This window comes from Patagioenas fasciata, chromosome 11, assembly GCF_037038585.1.
Source record: "Patagioenas fasciata isolate bPatFas1 chromosome 11, bPatFas1.hap1, whole genome shotgun sequence".
NCBI lineage: Eukaryota > Metazoa > Chordata > Aves > Columbiformes > Columbidae > Patagioenas > Patagioenas fasciata.
In genome coordinates this window covers 11101730-11120333 of record NC_092530.1, presented here as the reverse complement: position 1 = coordinate 11120333, position 18604 = coordinate 11101730, and the positions used below count along the sequence as shown (strand labels likewise).

At 39.6% G+C, this 18604-nt stretch overlaps 1 protein-coding gene across 4 annotated transcripts in view; it reads left to right on the top strand.

The window, feature by feature from the left end:
• TENM1 (teneurin transmembrane protein 1) overlaps positions 1 to 18604 on the top strand; it is a 322407-nt gene that overhangs the window by 220546 nt on the left and 83257 nt on the right. For 3 of the 4 annotated variants that reach the window (XM_071813435.1, XM_065846203.2, XM_065846202.2), the window contains 4 exons: positions 3845 to 4030; positions 5016 to 5039; positions 7377 to 7523; positions 18316 to 18532. In XM_071813435.1, coding sequence (XP_071669536.1) covers positions 3845 to 4030; positions 5016 to 5039; positions 7377 to 7523; positions 18316 to 18532 — 574 coding nt within the window. The remainder of the gene's footprint in view (positions 1 to 3844; positions 4031 to 5015; positions 5040 to 7376; positions 7524 to 18315; positions 18533 to 18604) is intronic. The other variant, XM_071813434.1, reaches the window with a different exon arrangement.

The window sequence follows — 18604 nt, the reverse complement described above, 5'->3', positions numbered from 1 at the left end:
GTTGCATGATGTCTGACTTGCTGTCTGAAATTTTACCATGTCATCTATGTCTGAAGCTATTTACCTAAATCCAGTTATGGCATTGTTTCCCATTGCATTTGGTCATTGTCCACTCACTCGAATATCTCATTTTGTCTAGTCTGCTGTGGAAACTCAGTCTCTCGATAAAAACACAAAAGGTAATTTGGCTCCCTGCCATGCTTATATTTCCGTACATGTTTATCTACAAGAGAAGCTAAGGAGTTGTTTTGCATTTAAAACCAGAACAACCTGAACTGATAATACTTTTTTTTTTTAATCTTAGTTGTTTGAATTAGGTGAGGATTAAAGCTGCAGGTTCTACCACAGCTTAATAGGATGACATTAGGCTTGATTTTCCTTGCTTTGTGTGAGAAATCTGGGGAGAATCTTGAATTTGCATGGCAGAAGAATACATTATTGCAGTAAGCAGCATTTTTGAAGCCTTATATTAAATCACTGAAACAAATGTAAGTCTCAAGATTGGCCTCTGTGACCATAAAGTGTGAGTGGGCTGAGCAGCAGGACAAGGGTAAATGAGGAAAGTCTCTGGTCCACACTAAGAAACTGGATTTCATTATATCTGGTGCTTATGGAATTGGTTTTGATTTGCATCAGAGAGGATTTAGATTTGGCAGAAAAAATGTGTTACTAGAAGGAAAGGCAAGAGGTAGGTAAGAAAGATCATTCCAACGTTCCTTTCCCAGAGCAGGGTTGACACACACTTTTTTTGTAACACTTTTTACTCAGTTACTGGTATCTGTTTACTGTGCCCTGACTTGCGGCAGAAATGAGGTGTGAAAATGGAATGACTGGGGGCAAGACAACTAACCCAACATTTCCTATCACACAGAGCCAGTTCGGAGTGCAGAACTTGTGCTGCTGTGTTACCTTTCCAGGACAGTGTAGCTGGGAATCCACTGTATTCCAATAGGTGAAAAATAAAATTTGTTTGGCTGTGTATGATTTTACGTGGGAAAATAGAATTTAAAAAAAGGAGCCTTGTGAGTGAAAAGTGTATACTGACTTGCCTAGGTGTTTTTTTTAATGAGAAAGGAAATCTTTTATCTCCACTTCATTAGTCTGATTGAATTGATGAGCTTAAATAGTCTTTCAACATGTATTCCTTGTGTGGAACATGGGCAAAACAATGGAAAACTTTCAAATATTTCGAGATCTGTCTCATTTTGGGGTTGTAAAATAGGAATATGTGCAAGATCTATGTCCCTGTGGTAGGGATGTGCATACGTTGCCTTTGGTTCCACACTCTTTCTGTTCTGTTTGTCTGGAAGATGGGTTTGTTGCAATTAGACTCTGCTGGGTAGACAGACAGGGGTGAGGCAGGCGTGTGTGCCATCTGTGCAATGGGATCAAGGTTTCCAACAGCTGGTGCTTTGATTTATTTACAGGTGGAGAAGAGATGGGCGATACTAGAGCTGCTGACACAATCAGAAGCTCTGTGTATGGCTTTGTTCCTCCACTTCAGCCTTTCCAGCCTACGTTGCCACTTCTGTACACTGATGTCTAGAATATTCCCTGAAGTTTTGGTATTGGTTGAACTAAGCCAGTCCCACAACTGTGAAAAACTGTGTAGTAGATACTCAATCCAGAAGGGTCAAAAAAACCCAAAAAATCTATTCCACTTACCCCAGCATAGTGTAAACTACAGAATAGTTCTTAAAATCCTCTTAACAATCTTTGCCTCTTACAGTAAAATACCAAAAGCAATAATTATAACGAACTAGAGGGAGATCGGGGAAGATCAAAGGCATTCCTCTAGCAGCCTAAATCCTTGAAGTAACAGGTAATTTGTTAGATTTAATTCTCAGGAGTTAGCCCATGCTCCAAGCTCTAAAGATAGGTTAAAATAATTCCAGAGGTCCTCTGCCAGTCTGACCGCAGGATGATTCCTCTGTGATCCCAGATCTGGTGGGATCAGTTTAGTTCCTGCTCATAGGAACAGGTATTCAGGCAACTTTAATACCAATGAAATACCAGAGCAAGTTGCCCCTGTAGTCCCCTGAGCAGTCTCCCAGGTTTCCAAGGAACAAACAAGTAAGAAAACAAAAAAGCCAAGCAAATTATGCAGCAAGAGGGAAGAAATCCTTCTCAGTACCTGCAGACAGGCAGTCCAAGGCATGAATCATTAGATTAATACATGATCAGCAGGCAGCAATCAAGTCTTGCTTAGGGATAATGCCCCAGGCTTAGCACAGATTTTCATTTGAAAATAGCAGAGCAGTCTCTTTCCTTGTCTTATATACTCTTTTTTGCAAGAGTATCGTGAGATAATTATGTTTATCTTGTCCTCCAGTATAACACAGGTACCTATCTGAATGGTAAAATTATTTTTTTTTATGTAGTTGATTTTTACTTTGTCAGGACACTACATCTGTTTTTACTGAATTTTATCTTAAGTTTTTTACCATGCCTTCCACTTCTGAAGGTGGTTTAGGCTTTGACCATGCTCTTCCAGTTTGTCGCTCAATGATTTTTTCAATTGTACTCTGTGCCATCACCCCGGCTATTAACAAAAATAAGGGCTACACTCTAGACTTGAGACAGAACCTGGCACATCTGCAATCTCACTCTGCAGGTCTGTTTCTGTACTGCTTTTTAATGTGTGTTAAAACGGTTGGAATTGATAAGATTTCAATTTAGACTTTTAAAACCTTGCTTGGTAGATACAGTGACACCGTTTGTCACTACAAATGTTTTTAAGAATGTTTATACACAGTAGTTCCAAGATATAAATGATCATTGTTTCAAATCTGTCAAGGGAAAAACCTTGCCACGACTAAATATGTAACACTGACATTTGCAATCAGAGCAGACAGGATTATTTGGCTTACACTTGTAGTGCTATCAGCTGCTTTCTGAGAGGAAGAAGGAGGAAACATTTCTGTGGCAGGTTAATTGCAGAATAACAAGCGAATTCTGTCTCTTGACACTAATTATTCTGAATAAATTCAGACTACATAGAACCCTTTTATAATGAAGCCATTCTTTTCACAGAACAACTTTAGTCTAAGTGGAAGTAGAATTGCAATTGGCATATTGTGATGTATTGAAACAATTCAGGACTTTCATTCCTGTTCACGATAAATGGTGTTCTACAGTGCCCAGGTAGAGCAATTGTTTGGAGTGCGATGAAGGAGGTACTCCTGTCTTCCCAAAATGGCTTTTCTGGTTTCTTAGCAGTTGGCTTATTAAGAGTGAGGAAGGAACAAAGTTTTAAGCCTCAAAAGCCATTCAGAAATAGGCAGATGTGCCTGGCCTGTAAGTCATGCAATGTTGTACACTGGTGTCAGAGTGGGGTGCTTGCTCTTCTCTGCCTTACTGACATCTTTACGGTGGCTCTTTCTACTGTAAGTGAAGGCCATTTGCCGTCACTGCAAACATCTGAATGTCTCAAAGACTTTTTCTCATATGTATTTAATCTGCCACTTTATCCTTTCGTTCAGCTCACTTGCAAAATTTGAGTTTGTAACAGCTTTCAGAACTGAGCCAGTGGGACCTCGGGATGGATAGGACATGCTGTTATTAAAGGCCTCAGCTGAAATCAGTCAAAAGGAGTGGACTTTTTCGTGTCATTTTTTGGCGGATTTAGACCCATTGCCCTACCATATCCAGAGCCATCATTTTTTGCAGTCCCTGCCCCAAATAAATGATCTTGCAAGTCACTGCTTAAGAATAAGGCAGCCACATCGCATAAGGTCTGTACAGGGTGGTGGAATCCCCTATTTGATCCAATCGATGAGAAAGCAAAGTCTATTTGCGGTATAAACTGCTGTTTGACATGGGATGCGTCTGTAACCCCGTGCAGAGCTGTGTACCCTGGACTGCGGCAGCCACGGCGTCTGCGCCAGAGGGATGTGCCAGTGCGAAGAGGGCTGGGTGGGCCCCGCCTGCGAAGAGCGGACCTGCCACTCGCACTGCGCGGAGCACGGCCAGTGCAAGGACGGCAAGTGTGAGTGCAGCCCTGGCTGGGAAGGGGACCACTGCACCATCGGTAAGAGCGTTTTGTACCTCGGGAAAGAAAATGCACAAAGTCTTAACCGGTTATGCAAAGATCTGCCAGAGCCACCCTGCTTGTCCCACAGAATCGCAGCTCACTGCAGCTATTTACAGGAAATTCCTAACCTATATTTGAGTTGCATTCACATCTGAACTTTGAGCCAGGAAGGAAAAAAATGTTTAAGAAATAGGTGTGAGGGAGGGGAAACTACTATTCAGCTTAAGTAATTCTTGCGTTAAATCTCGTCCCTTCATGTCTGAAGAAGTACATATTTACCTGTTACTAGAGGTATTTTTTCTGTAGCTTACTCCTACCAATATTCCTAATAAGGAAAACTTTTCAGACCCTTTTTAGAAGTCATAACTCTACTGTACAAATGTAATAGTTATATTTTTAATGAAATACAACAGGTTTTTGCAAAGTCTAACAGTTTTTCTCCCTAAAATGTCCCAAAGCAAGTTTATTCATAAACATTTTAATTGTTTGTAATAGCAGAGTATCTAATTTTCAGCAGTAAGCAGCATAAGCTTTCATGCTTGTTTCTTGAAAAAAGCGTAGAATGTTTTATCTTTGTTTTCATCATTTTAAGACAGTTTGTTCACTGGCTCTAGAATTTACTAAATCAGATTTGCTAAATCAAGAATTAGATTTGTGAAGGAGGAACGGCCTCATTTTATAAAGATTGTTTAGAGCGAGTCCAGAATAGGACCAAAATAATTAAAAAGATATAGAGCCGCTCGTCGTATTGTGGGCACCGTCAGGTGCAGCCCAAGCTGTCCTCTGCATCCCTGTCATCAAATGGAGAACGATCACAGACATGATGTGTAGTGGTCACAGTAGCAGGAACAGAACCAACTGCAGTAAGAGGGAGACGCTTTATATCAATGAACAGATGGCAAGTCATAAGCAAATGGTGTCTGTATTTTCATTTGCCTACAGAAGTTCAATCCATCTCAGTTTTGTTCTTTTCTTTTTTAAGCTCACTACTTAGATGCTGTTCGAGGTAAGTTTTTCATATCAGCACTGGGAAAGAATAGTGAAAAGATACAGAAGTACTGGGAATGGAGTGTTTTGTGTTACCTGTTTTGTCTGAGCTTCTGTACTTCTAAGTTGCCAGAACAGAGAAAACATTTGTTTATGGAGATATATAAACACAGAAAGATTTACAGCAAAAAAAAAACCAGCTTTAAGAAAAAAAATGTACTCAACTTATTTGTGAACTTGTAGTGATGTAAGCATGTTTTATGTGGCCAACTGATAGGCAATGTTTGGCAAATCAGGTTTTTTTTCTTTCACTTACCACTTAAAAGTAATGATGGAGGTGAGGACTTGCTCAAAAAACTTTGTGTTGATCCTGTCTTCCATGAGAACAAAAACGTTTTGTGTTTTGGCTTGGTTTTTGTTTGTTTGTTTTTCTTTTGTCATTTGTGCTTGAGGGAAGTTTCTTTTGATCGAGAAGTGCACTTTTTCTAAAAGCTACCGGTGCTAGATGTGATATATTTCTCTTCAAATCATTTGATACACGAGTTAAATTTTATGTTGCTCTTTATCTGGTGCTGTCGATTTGATTTCCGTGCCTTGCCGCAGGTCCTGCTTGGTCATGGCAGCGCAAGTTCCCTCCCCGAGCTTGGCAGCAGTCCCTCCGTCCTGGCCGTGCTGTGCGGAGCGCTGGTGCACATTGCCCCTTACCAAAGTGCTGCTAGCTGAAATGTCAAACTAACCAATGTTCCAGCAAGACCTGGCTGTTTGTTTTGTGGTTATTATTTTATTTCTTCAGAATTAGACAATGAAAACAAGTAGGCGTTCATTTCATGACGTTTGTCATTTTAGAGGATAACCACACACAGCAGCAAAATATAACCATATACAAGAAAAGAATTAACTCAGCAGGACAGTGAATTGAAGTGGAAAAACATCCCTGTTACCCAGAACAGCTCTCATATCCTGCCTTTCCTTCCCTGAAAGAGGGAAACAATTGGCTTTTATAGGATATCTGGTGGTTGCCAACCTCATTCTGTTTTAGAGCAGCGACTTGAAGAATTCCAATGCGAGAAAACGGTGCCACCTGTCTCCAGCTCTTCTGAGCACGGGGTTCGGAGCCTGCAGTCTCCTTGGTTGCAGATGTGGTTGGTAACCTGTGCCGAGGGTGGGAAGGAGAGATGAAATGAGATGTGTCTAGTGCAGAGTTGCCAGGAAACGTCTTGCACGCTGGGCTGTACGTCACAACCTGGCAGACCAGCTGTACATATTCTCCAATTCCCTGTAGGCTCCTCCAAAGCCTTTTTAGAACATCTATCTCTTGGGGCTGCCAAACACCTATGCAAGCTGAGGCCTCTTCTTTTTTCTCAAAAAGAAAAAAAAATCTGATAACACTTAGGTGTTGATGTTCACTATCAAGTTCCTGTATGTCCATTTTATGTTCATGCTGTTAAAAAGAAAGGAGGCCTCTCAGAAGGGAGGCCACTTGCACTATTAAGCTTATTGCTGAGCTTTCCCCATTGTCCTTTGGCTCCCTGTGTGACATGGTGAGGCTTTGACAAATGTCTGAGCTGGCATGACACTGTGCAAGCAGATGGACATGAGTGTACACATCCAAACAACAATTCCTCCCCCACTCTTATAGGCAAGAGATCAAGCTGAGAATGTCCAAATTACTATAGATTCAGAATTTACAAGTATATAATCTGGGGGATGCTACAGCCATTGTTCCCGTTTTGATCTAGAATCAGAGCCACTAAAGGGCAAGTGTTTGTCGTACTTCGATCGGCTATAACGTGAAGGAACTGGGTGTTGGAAGGAAATGCTCCCTCATTTGCCTTCTGTGCAAAGAGTTGTATTGTAGCATAAATCAAATCGGCTTTTTTCTCAGTCAGCTGACTATTTATGAATAGAATAAAAAGGTGTATGATTATGTCCACAAATGCCAGTTTGTCAATTAAGGAATATTTGCCATGTATATCTTTGATATAAACCTTGATTATGTTTATAGCTTCCTGTGCAATCTACAACTTATCCTTCAATAAGTAGAGAAAAAGATGAAAACAGTAGACTATTAAATATTTTCTTATAAGCTTACTCACTTTTTTCCTGCACACAAACTGTTACTGAAAAAATTCTCATTCCTCACCAAGAAATGACTTTTGAGCAAGCAAGGGCAGGGACCAGGATAGGGATTTTTCCATATTTGGCCAAAAATAGAAATGGCTTGGAAGGGAGCTGTGATCAATTGAACACAGCCAGTATAATCCTATATGAAAGAATGTTAAAGAATACTTGCAGCTGTAAAGGAAGAAAAGAAAGCTCCTCCATTAAAGCTTCTTTTTTCCATTTTCTTTTCTAGACGGCTGTCCAGGTCTCTGTTATGGAAATGGGAGGTGCACTCTTGATCAGAATGGATGGCACTGTGTTTGTCAAGTGGGCTGGAGTGGCTCAGGATGTAATGTTGTCATGGAAATGGTTTGTGGAGATAACCTGGACAATGATGGAGGTATGATACATAATTCAAGTCTTTTTGTTTATTTATCATGTCCTTGATTGTCACTTGAGTCTATAGTTTTGGTGTAAGTTTTGTTTTTTATCACAGAATGTAAATGTATGTCTGCTCAAGACAGTTGTTCCACTGACTTCATCTGAAGTACTGCAGTGAGCGAAGAGACCCCTGTGCTATATGTTATTTAAGGCAGAAGTTATGTTGTGCTGTACATATCATCCCATTACTTGATTTTTTTCTTAAAAAGAAAAATAAAAGGGCAACAAGTAATTTCTTCTATCTCTTTTCCACTCTATCTCATGTTCAAGATAACAGTCATCTATTTCAGAAAAGACAGCCAATGGATACTCAAATGAACAAAACTTCTGTGCCTGTCAAAATGCATCCAGAGTTTAGTCTTATGTTAATATTAAATAAATACATTTGCAAGCATAACACATACATTATGACTTATTTTTTTAATATTAATCTCTTTTTTAATGTTTCCACTGAGACACAGCATGGTTCTTGCAATTATCTGGACCTGGAATGATTGTTGAGTAAGCTACTGTAGAAAGTATACAGAAGTCATTTTTGCAAGTATCATAATCAGAGCCCTGTGCTAAAATAGTCATTTGCTGTTTGCCACCAGTTAAACCAGGGCATTTGACACTAAATGCTCCCTACCTCAGACCTTTGTAGTCTTGACTCATTCTAAGGCTGTGTAAGTTTTAGGTTTGCTGGGGAAAACATAGTTCTTGGGTAAGTTAGCCTCTGCCTCATTTTCAGTAGTTCATTTTAACACATGAACTAGTGTCGTTTTTTTAAGAAAAAAACATCCAGTCTCTGATTCAGGCTTACCACTAGGAGAAAAGCCACAACATTCCTCACTGATTGTTCTCAGAGTTCATTCTTCTTTCTGTCTGTTTTAGGAATAATCATTTACTGGACAGTCAAGAATGACTATTGCTTTCCTCTCCTTTACTTATTACCATCCTTTACGGTGTGCTTGCCCCTATTCTCAGAGCTGTGCAGCTTTCTCATGCAGCCTCTGAATACATCTGCCCCAAGCATAGTTACATTTTTTTCCCTTAGATTCTACACTGAAGTGTACTGAAATATATATTATCTTATTATATCACACTTACCGTCTTAGTGTCTTGGGTGAGATCTGAGAGGCCACTGTAGTGTCAAACCTCAGTATAGTGATTGTCTATTTTCTTCTAGGTCATTGATAAATTAAGCTTGATTTAGGGCCAAGAACTGAGGTCACTGTGGGACCTCAATAGAAACATTCTGACTCAGTGATGATTCCTCATTTACAGATATATTTTGAGACCTTCTGATTTTGTATCCTGTGGGCGCTAAGACCATGCTGTCCTTTGGCAAAGGCTTCCTCGTTTCTGAACCCCATTCAAAATCACTTGCTTCCTTTTTATCCTTCCCTTTCCACCTGATTTCTGAGACCTCTGACAACGCTGTCTCTGCTGCTCCAGGCTGGTGCGTGTCCCTGTCACCACGGTCCCACAGCTCCATCCCTGCCCCCGCCCACCCCCATCTGCCCATGCTCCCCCTGCCATCCCAGCCACGGACTCACTTGCCTGCCCTCTTAAACCTGCCCACAAAAACGCTGCTTAGCCTGTAATGTATGCAAAGCATTTTCTGATGCACTCTGTGAACCGGCTCTGCATAAACTGCCCTGTATTGTGGTTTTGGGTGCTTTATATTCTGCAATAATGGTGAGTTATTGAAAGAGTTGGCAGTTTTAACTCTCAATCTCCTTGAATTTGTCAGTTTAAGGCAGACTCTTAACATCATTTCACTGCAGGTTTTAAAAGTAATTTTCTTTTTCCTTTTTAATGGTAACATAACACGGACTAGGACAGCTCTGTTGACATTACAATTAGAGATAAGTGCAAAGAGAAAAGTTTAATTAATCTGACTGCTACAGATGGGCTAAATGTAATTAAGTTTCCTTCACAATCAATTTTATATAAGAAAATAAAATTATATCTACATATTACAACCACTTCTCTTTATATATGACATTCATAGGATCTGATTTGGCATAAGCATAAATTAGAAAAATTCCCCTGAAGTCATTGGAGTTATAACAGTGTTACATTAATATGAAATCAGAAGCTGATTTCTAGTGTTTCAGGGTTTTTCATACATACACAACAGTAAAAACAGAAATTAGGAGACATGACATTACCTGCTAAGTCATGTTGGCTGGGAGCTTGTGCCTTAGACTATGAGCATATTACGGTGGCATAACAAGTCACCATCCTTCCAGCCACATAACTGGATTAGGTTCATAAAGATGGAAGCTATTAACGTTTTTGCCGTCGGTTGTGGTGAGTTAAGAGCGTGCACTCAGCCACGTTACAGAACTCTGCTGACAGGTAGTAACTCCCTAAACCGTTGGGATGTGATCACGTTTTGTTGGTGATGCACAGCCCAGAAGATAATGCTGTAGACCTGAGGTAATGCTGTTGTGTATTCCAAATCATGGTATTCTCACCTGGAAAGGGTCTTAGTCATGCCAGTTGTGTTTAAATCAAACATTTATATCTCAGTCCTTAGGAGGTGTTTTTGCTTCAAGCTTGTTAGGAAGAAGTCACAAACAAAGAACAAAGCTGTAGTAAAGTTGAACAATTATTATTTCAAACAAACTCCAATTTCAGGAGTTAGGCAGCATGATAATGTTGTGTAGTTTCCAGTTGATTTGTTATATGGTACTTTCAGAGACTGAAAACCTGAGATTTTTGCTATAGAAAAATACATTCAAGTACATGGTAGAAAAAAATGTTAGAAAATGAAGTATTTTAGTAGTTCAAACTGTAGGGATCAAATAATGTCATTTATTTGGCATGGGGAAGGGTCAGTGTTATTGTTTGGTCCGTGGTAACAGCACAAAAGGTTTGGAAGGGAGAAAGTCTTGAAATCATTTTTTAAGGACTGACCTATTAGTATAAAGGTAAACCACAGGCATATTCACAGACATCCTGGTTCTGCAGGTGCTGAAGGACCAAGTTCCTCATCAGTGCAGTTACCCATGGTGGGAGGGTTAAACACATGCAGAAATATTTTCCTGAGCGGGGAAAATACTATTTCTTTTAGAGCCCCATTAGTATATGCTGCACTTGTACCCTGACTGTACCGTAACTGCATTTCCCATTCCATCTCATAACTCTCTGTTAGCTTTTTCCTGCTTGCTGACTTAAGGGCATGTTTACCTGTTCAAATATCACTACAAATATCATTGAAAAGGTCTTAGCATTATAACAGATGCACAACGGCAAGGTTTGCACTTGCTCTTGTGGAGTGCATCTGCAGTCTGTTAGCAATGTGATGTCCATTAAATAATGCCAAGATGTCAAGCAGATGTCCTTTGCAGTGGGGCCTTTCCCTTTCCCTGGCTTCCCTCACCATCACATTACTCCCCATTTCTTATTCTCTTCCTTTCATTATTGTGACTGACATGATTTAATTTTCAGTTCATGATGACCATTCAGCTTGTCTGAGCAGGTAATTTTCTCTTGTCCTGCCATTACTTTAGACTCATTCAGAAGCTTCAGTAGCTCCAGGAGTTGCTGGGAAGTTCAGCCTCGTGCCTGTGTCCAGGCGCAGGAGGCAGAAACCCCTGCCCCAGCGCTGGCCGTGCAGGATGCTCAGCACCTGCTCACAGCTCAGCCCCTATGAAACCACTGTTTACCTGTGGTTCCGACACCTACTCACATTGCAGGGCTTCGTCTTAAGCTGAAAGTTGCAGTCTGTCACTCCCACTAATTTCTTAGATATGGATCACTCTTTTAAATTTGCCTGGATTTCTTTTCATCGTTTTCTTTTTCTTTCATGAATCAATCTTGACTGTTTGTTTTTTAGGAAAATCCTGTTTACTACAAGCTTTGAATTCACTTCCAAATATGCCTTCAGTCACTTCAGACAATCATTGTAGCTTTCTCCAAGCTTTTCCAAGCACAAGAAAATATATGACTCAGCATAGCCTTGGGTTGATAACCAGTGCTGCTAAAATATTGATGTATTTCTGACCCATCCATTGGCATTTTAATAACCTATCCATCACAGAGATATCGAGTCCATATATAAGTAATATGCTATTATTACACAATATAAATAATACTGATGGGAATGGTTTTCATTGTTGCTGAGCAGCGAGGGCTCCCTGGGGATACAGTTTCTGAAAATCATACCCTGATATATTTGCATTCTCTTGTGCGTGGAAGGCCAAACACCACCGGTACTCACTGGATAAAACACTGTATTGCCTTTCCACAGCCATACCGGTGGGTTTCCAGAGGCCTTATGCAAATGCCTGTGTTCCCAATTAGCAGCCTCACTGTCTGCTGCATGCTCTGTTTTACAGATGAATTTAGGAGGAGTTTGGATTAACACATGTGAATAAGCACTAGAGACTCATGGTGGTTACTGCCGCTTAGTCTCTTCTAGAGTCCCTCTTTGATTTCGTTTGCTCAGATTCCTGGCAACCCTAATTGGACTTAACTGAGCCTGTGGTGAAACAAGTCAGCACAGGCATTGTTTAATGCTTATTTGAAATCAGTAAAAGAAAGCAAGCAAATGTCAGTTGAAGACTCCTGTGGATTTTTTTTTTTATTTCGCAAACAACAATAGTATTGAACAATTGATCATACGAGCGTACCGAAAACCTCAAATCCTTCAAGTGTGCAGAGTCATGGTGTTGAGTTGTTTAGGTTGTCCTGCAAAGCATTCAGAGAATTAAGTCGGCTTACTGCAAGGAGAAACTTAAATCCCATTTTTGACTTTCTGTGAAAATGTTCTGGACATAGTTCTCTCAGCTCCAGCACTGGCTTGTGCACACTGGGGTTGGGCCAGAGGGAGCAGGAGAGCACTTACCCGCACACCGCTGGGCTGCTCTGCAGCAAAGTAAAGGTTGTTGGTATTGCTTATATTAAGTATAGTGTATTGCTTAGAGATGGGCTGGATTTTTGTGTGACTGAGCAAGTACATTTATTAGTATGTGTACATTTATATGCATGCACCATATAGGCATATATGCCACTCCTTGCAATATTCTAGGCTTGACATTAACCATAAAACTTCAAATCTATTGCAGTTAACATTAGTGGTGTCTTCTCCACGTGTAACAAAAGCTTGAAGGGGTGAGAATTCTGCTCTTTTAATGAACTTTAAAGCAGAAGAATAGCAATTTTAAGTATTATTGCTAACTATTTATGTTTTGCTTGCCAGAACCTAACGATAGTGGATGGTTTATTAAAATAACACAGTAATACAGGAGATGGAGTCCAATTGAGTTTGTTGTTTCCATAGCCAGTTAATAAAGTGTCTTAGTGGTTTAATAAAAATGAAGCCGCTGTGAAACCTCTTGCATGCTGCACTGGGGAAGCCACAACTGCTGGAATTATAACCTCTTTGTTCTTTGCTTCCCTTAGCAGGGACCCCGCCTGGTGCCCCCGTAATATCCTCCAGTGTTCCGCCACCTAGATAATTTGTACTCATTGTGAACACGGGGCCATTTTCAGTGACAGGAGTTATTGTGATATTCTCATATTTGTAGTCATGAATTGCAAGTTATTCAAGGCTAGATGAGAAGACTATAAAAGCCGGGATTTGCAAAGTAGATGGCATAAAGCTGTTCACAGCCAGCCCAAAATACATGCCTTGTTCCATGTTCTTGCTATTAGCTCGTAGCTGATAAAATGCTTTTTCCTTTTCCCATTGTTATTTTATTGAGGATTTAATATAGATATTATGCAGCATACAGAAAACTGAAATACAAAATATATTAAATACAATCACTGCACAGCACTTGCCTAAACATCGTAAGCAAAGAGATATATTACTGCACAGGAACCAATGGGGAGGTGGGTCCATAGCTCCATTCCCGGTTTGTCCGGCTGCTGAAGGTGGTCACCCATGTAGAAGAGAGATTGCTGTACAATATGTGCATTAGAGAATGTGCTGTACCTAGCACAAACTGAACGTTCCATGACTGCAATAGAAACAGAGCTGAGGAGGTAATTTCATCACACTTGTGGCATTCTTTCCATCATATTAAATAAGAAATAGACATATATAAGTGTATAGGCAAGAAAATATATTTTGTTTGATGGAAAACATTGTGTGATTCCATTGACACAAACTCCTGACATGATAAATATTAATATAATTCATCATAGAAAGCTTCCTGAAAGGATCTCTTCCCCAACAAGAAATGGGAAAATCTTGTTCTAACTCTGTGAGCTCCAGCAATGCAGAGAAGAGTGATGCGACGGAAAACGGAGCAACTTGTTTTGGCATGCTCTGGCTTTTCTTTGAGGTTGTTTAGATTATCTAAGAGTTCTATGAGGTACTTTTTATCCTCAAGTTGATCTTTGTGAATTCTCTTTTAGCAGTAATATTAAAAATATTTTAAATTGTCTAATTTACTTACAAAACAAAAAATCCCAGCCTGTCATTATCCCTTGCATTTGGAACAAGGTACCTGGAAGATGTGAAGCCATAATCTCAGGCTCATCAAAATGTTAATCACTTTATTATATAATCTGTAGTGCACCGCGAGCGTACCTGGCTGCCTTTTATATAACACAAAAAATTCTAATAACAAACCAAAATCATTTACACCTCTGTGATACATTTTAGTCCACACTAATGCTGTGATGCACTTTGTGGTAACTGACAGTAAAAACTTCAGCAGACAGGCTCCCCCGCTGTATGAATTACGGTTTTTGCTGTTTGTAGTAGTTTGTTCATACTCCTGGCTGTTGTCTCCTGAGATTTAATAGAAACCCTGCTGTTTTCTTAACGTAGTGAGTTTTCAAATAGGATTGGCTTGTTGAAAATGTTATCCTCACACCATAAACTGCCTCCATATGTAACCTGTGATTCTGTACCAGGTGTCTTTACCTGGTTAATTTTCATGGGTCTCATGCTGAACTACAGTATTTTCTTTTTGGGTTTTAGATTTGCGTTTTTTCTTTTTTCTTTTGAATAGTCTAAGTTCAAAGCAAAGTCTTAAAGAGCTTAAAGTGGAACATATATTTTATTTGGGGTTAAGAGTTCTCTATTTGCCAAAAAATAGGTGTTTTATTGTTTTACTTCAGCACAAAGTGTGAAAAATATTTTTCAGTTTTATCCAGGTTGATTTCTTTTCTCTAGATTTGTTTGATTGTTTGGGGGAAAAAAAAAAAAGCTAGAAGTAGCATTATTCAGACAATTCTAGTTAATAATTCTTAATTACATACACCCGGTGGCCTGAGCCAAATACTTGGTGTTAAGAGTCATAGAGGAGCTGGTGCTGCTGCACCTCCTGCCTCCCTGCCCATGGAACATCTTTGCCAAATCTAGCATCTTTCTTCTCTTTCGTTCTGCTTGGTTGAGAAGGGAGATCGAAATAAATTGACACCTAATCAATGAAAACATTTTAGAAACAACAACAAAAAAAAAAATTAAACACAGCATGAGAGAGAAGCCGTGAATTATAATCTGTAACCTCAAAGACTCCTACTTTGGATTAACATTTATATTTTCGTTAGCAATTTCTTCCTCTGACAACTTGGTAGCCTTTGCTCACAAGGCCATAAGCTGTCCCTGGTGTACCCAGCACTTTGTACATCCATGGTGCTGTTAGGACAAATACCGTTCTCACCATGGGTTATTCAGATTTGCTTCTGGGACTGCACACCCCTACAGATGGGAAACCCACCCTTTTGTAGCCCTGAGAGCCTGGAGAGCCAAATGAAATCAGGTGCAAGTAATTCAGACCAAAATAACTCCCTTAGCAGAACCTGAAAGAGTTTATAAGATAGTCACTTTGCTGACAAGTAAACTGCAAAGAAAAGATGAAAATTGAGCCTGACTGGAAGATGGAAATCTGCTTTCCCTTTGCTCGGTTTCCTTCTCTGTACAGCATGAATGCACAGGGTTTGTTGCAGAAATGTAAGCTGTTGACCAAAGCAAAGAAGAATGAGGACTCTATTAGAGAAAGCAAAGTATTTAATTGTTATTTTTATAGTTCTTTCTTTCTAAGCAAATTTTCATATTCTAATATTTCAATGAATTATCACTCTTATTTCTTACATAAATGAGAGAATCAGGTCAGCTCAGTTCCAACATCTAATGGCTTGTTGACAAGGGAAAAATTAAGCAGAATAGCTACTATGGAATAAATTATTCCAAAATAGCTTCCCCCTGGAATCTGTTATTCTGAAATAAGTGTGCCTGATTAGTACTTATTCTGCCAGAACAATGCTTGTCAAGTTTCCCAGGTAGACAGCACTCAGCTTGTAAGAGTGAGTACCTTCCAAAAAGTACCTGGACTCCTTGAACACGGCTTGTGGCTGCCAGAACCACCCCACTGGCAGGACCAGCCCCAAACGCCCGCGTCTAACCACACCAGAGCCTTCACAGGGTTGTCCACCAGTACACAGCAAAAGCAAGAGATTTCAATTTCTTCGTCACCTTTTCAAGTCTAGTAGAATGCTTTAATATTTGCAATCTTGAAGAATCTAGAGGTAATGTGATGCTTTTTAGTTTACTTATTAGTAATATGTAATTACTAATATAATATAAAAATAAAGAATAGAATAGAATAGAATAGAATAGAATAGAATAGAATAGAATAGAATAGAATAGAATAGAATTTACTTATTAGTAATATATAGAGTTTCATTCCTTGGACAAAAAGGAGGAAACAATAAGAGAGGATATATTTCCCTTGTAGTTTCAAGCCTTGTTTTCAAGGTTTCAACCCAAAAAGCTCTTTTGTTTTTTCATCAGAACACAATGAATACCCCTTTGGTTCATATCGCTGACTCCTCCATCCACTTCTCATGTGGGTTTGTTTGGACTGGAGGGCCCTTATTGTTTCAGCTTACTGATTTCCTAGCAGATTCCAATAGCTTTCTAGGTTTTCCTGAATATAAAGTGACTGCTGGGTGTACTCAAGCTCAATAAACTCATCATCGTCCTGTGAAGCTCTTCTCCCACCGCTGGCAAATGCCCGATGTCTCTGGGACTGGGGAAATCTGGAAATAACTTAAAGCATGCACTGACCTGTAGCTATTCCAGCTTTGCTGGCTCCGAGGTTCTTAGATTATTGTTGCTAGCTATCTACAGTTGCCCTTGGCTAATTGTCACTAAAACTAGCCAGCTGTAGCTGATTTCTCAGCTGCAATAGGATAGATTTGTTAATATTTTTTACTTAGCCAAGCAGTTACCTTGCTCAGGGTCCAGCAAGGATTTTCAGATTCTAAGAAAGCCCAAATGGCTTGTATTTGTTTGTTCTGTAGAAGGGCTTTTGCTTTCTTTTCAAAGTGAATATTTTATGGTGTTATTTACTGAGCATTCACACGGTGCAGTGTGCTCTATTGAGAAAAGAGCAGAGTTATCTGAGGGTTGGTCTCACACCCATTAAAGTCAATGACAAAACTACAGCATCTTCCCTGATAACGTCGTTTGCTCTGAGGAGTACAGTTTTATAGGCACGAACAGAGCATGAAAAGTCAAAACATGAAGTGAAAATATCTGACAGTATGTTGATCCTATAGCATTCCAATTTTAACACAAGGGAAATCCATACAGTGATATGATGACTCCACATTTATTCAGACTGACCTTGTTAAAAATACAAAGACATCTCTTTGTTGAAGGATACAATGCCTTAATCTTGCTTTATATGCATTGGTGTGCTTGTCAATCCATGGAAGTTAGCAACTGCTAAGTCATAAAATTGATGTTTAAGAAGGTAGTTGGACATTTTACTGTACCTTATTAAATCTGTTTCTGGTTGAGTATGCAATTTAAGCAATTTGGATGTCTAAGCTGCTAACAGAAGCCCAATTTTAAGTTTTATTTAGATGCTTAATTTAGATGCCCTTCAGTGCTTCACTTTTCACCGTAAGCTTTGGATAGTTAAGTAAATGAAACTTACCCACAAATGTTGCAAGTTTGTCCACGAAGAAATTTAGATTTTGAGAAAAAAAAAAAGATAATAATAATAATAATTTCTCCTAGTTTTTCAAACTTGCAAATAGAGGGAGGAGGAATAGGTGTATTTTCACTTTCCAAATTTCTTCTGCCGGTGCAAACATCCGTGGAGAAGACTGTATCTGTCAGGTCACTGGGATAGAGCCTGCATCAAGGTGTGTATTTACATAATATATTGCCGACTACAAAAGAACTATAGCCATGCTTCTGTCCTTTTTGGATCATTCTAGTATTGCAACCAATAAATGAAAAGTAAACATCCTAAACCACTAATAAATCTATTGTAGAACTTAAAATGTAAGACAGACAAGTGTAACAAGTACCTTTTTTTTACTACTGTAGTGAAGATGCTTATGAGAGTTACATTTCAGACTTCATTATTGCAGACTGGTCAGTAAATGTATGTTCCTCACAGGTGTGAACAGAGCTTAGTGACAATAAAGGACTGTTAGAGATAGCAGCTGCACAGTGTGGATCATGCACCCTTTGGACTAGCAAGTATTGTGTAGTGATTTTCCTTTTCTGCCTGTTCTGCAGTGGAGACACTTCCACTCTCCCCTATTGACTTAGTTTGTAGGTTCTGTTTTCTCATTGTTGTGTGGAGATTTTATGAGGTGATAACGGTGTTAATGACTAGAGGAAATACCCCTCCTGGACTAATGCTTGATTGAATTTGAATGTGTCCCAATCAGCATGCCTTCCGATTGATTAAATACCTCCTGTGCTCTCCGGTACTAAACACAGCACTTTATTCTCAGAATCACTCAATTTCCTGAACTTTCCATTCTCTCTGTTTTAGATGGCTTGACAGACTGCATAGACCCTGACTGTTGTCAGCAAAGCAATTGTTACGCAAGTCCTCTCTGCCAGGGTTCGCCTGATCCCCTTGACCTGATCCAGCACAGCCAACCACCTTTCTCTCAGCATCCTCCCAGGCTATTTTATGACCGAATCAGATTCCTCATCGGGAAGGAAAGCACTCATGTAATCCCAGGAGATGTCTCGTTTGAGAGCAGGTGAGTTTTCTTTCAGAGAAAAGAATTTTCTGAATGTTGAGAAATACGACGAAGTTATTTAACAAGTCAAAA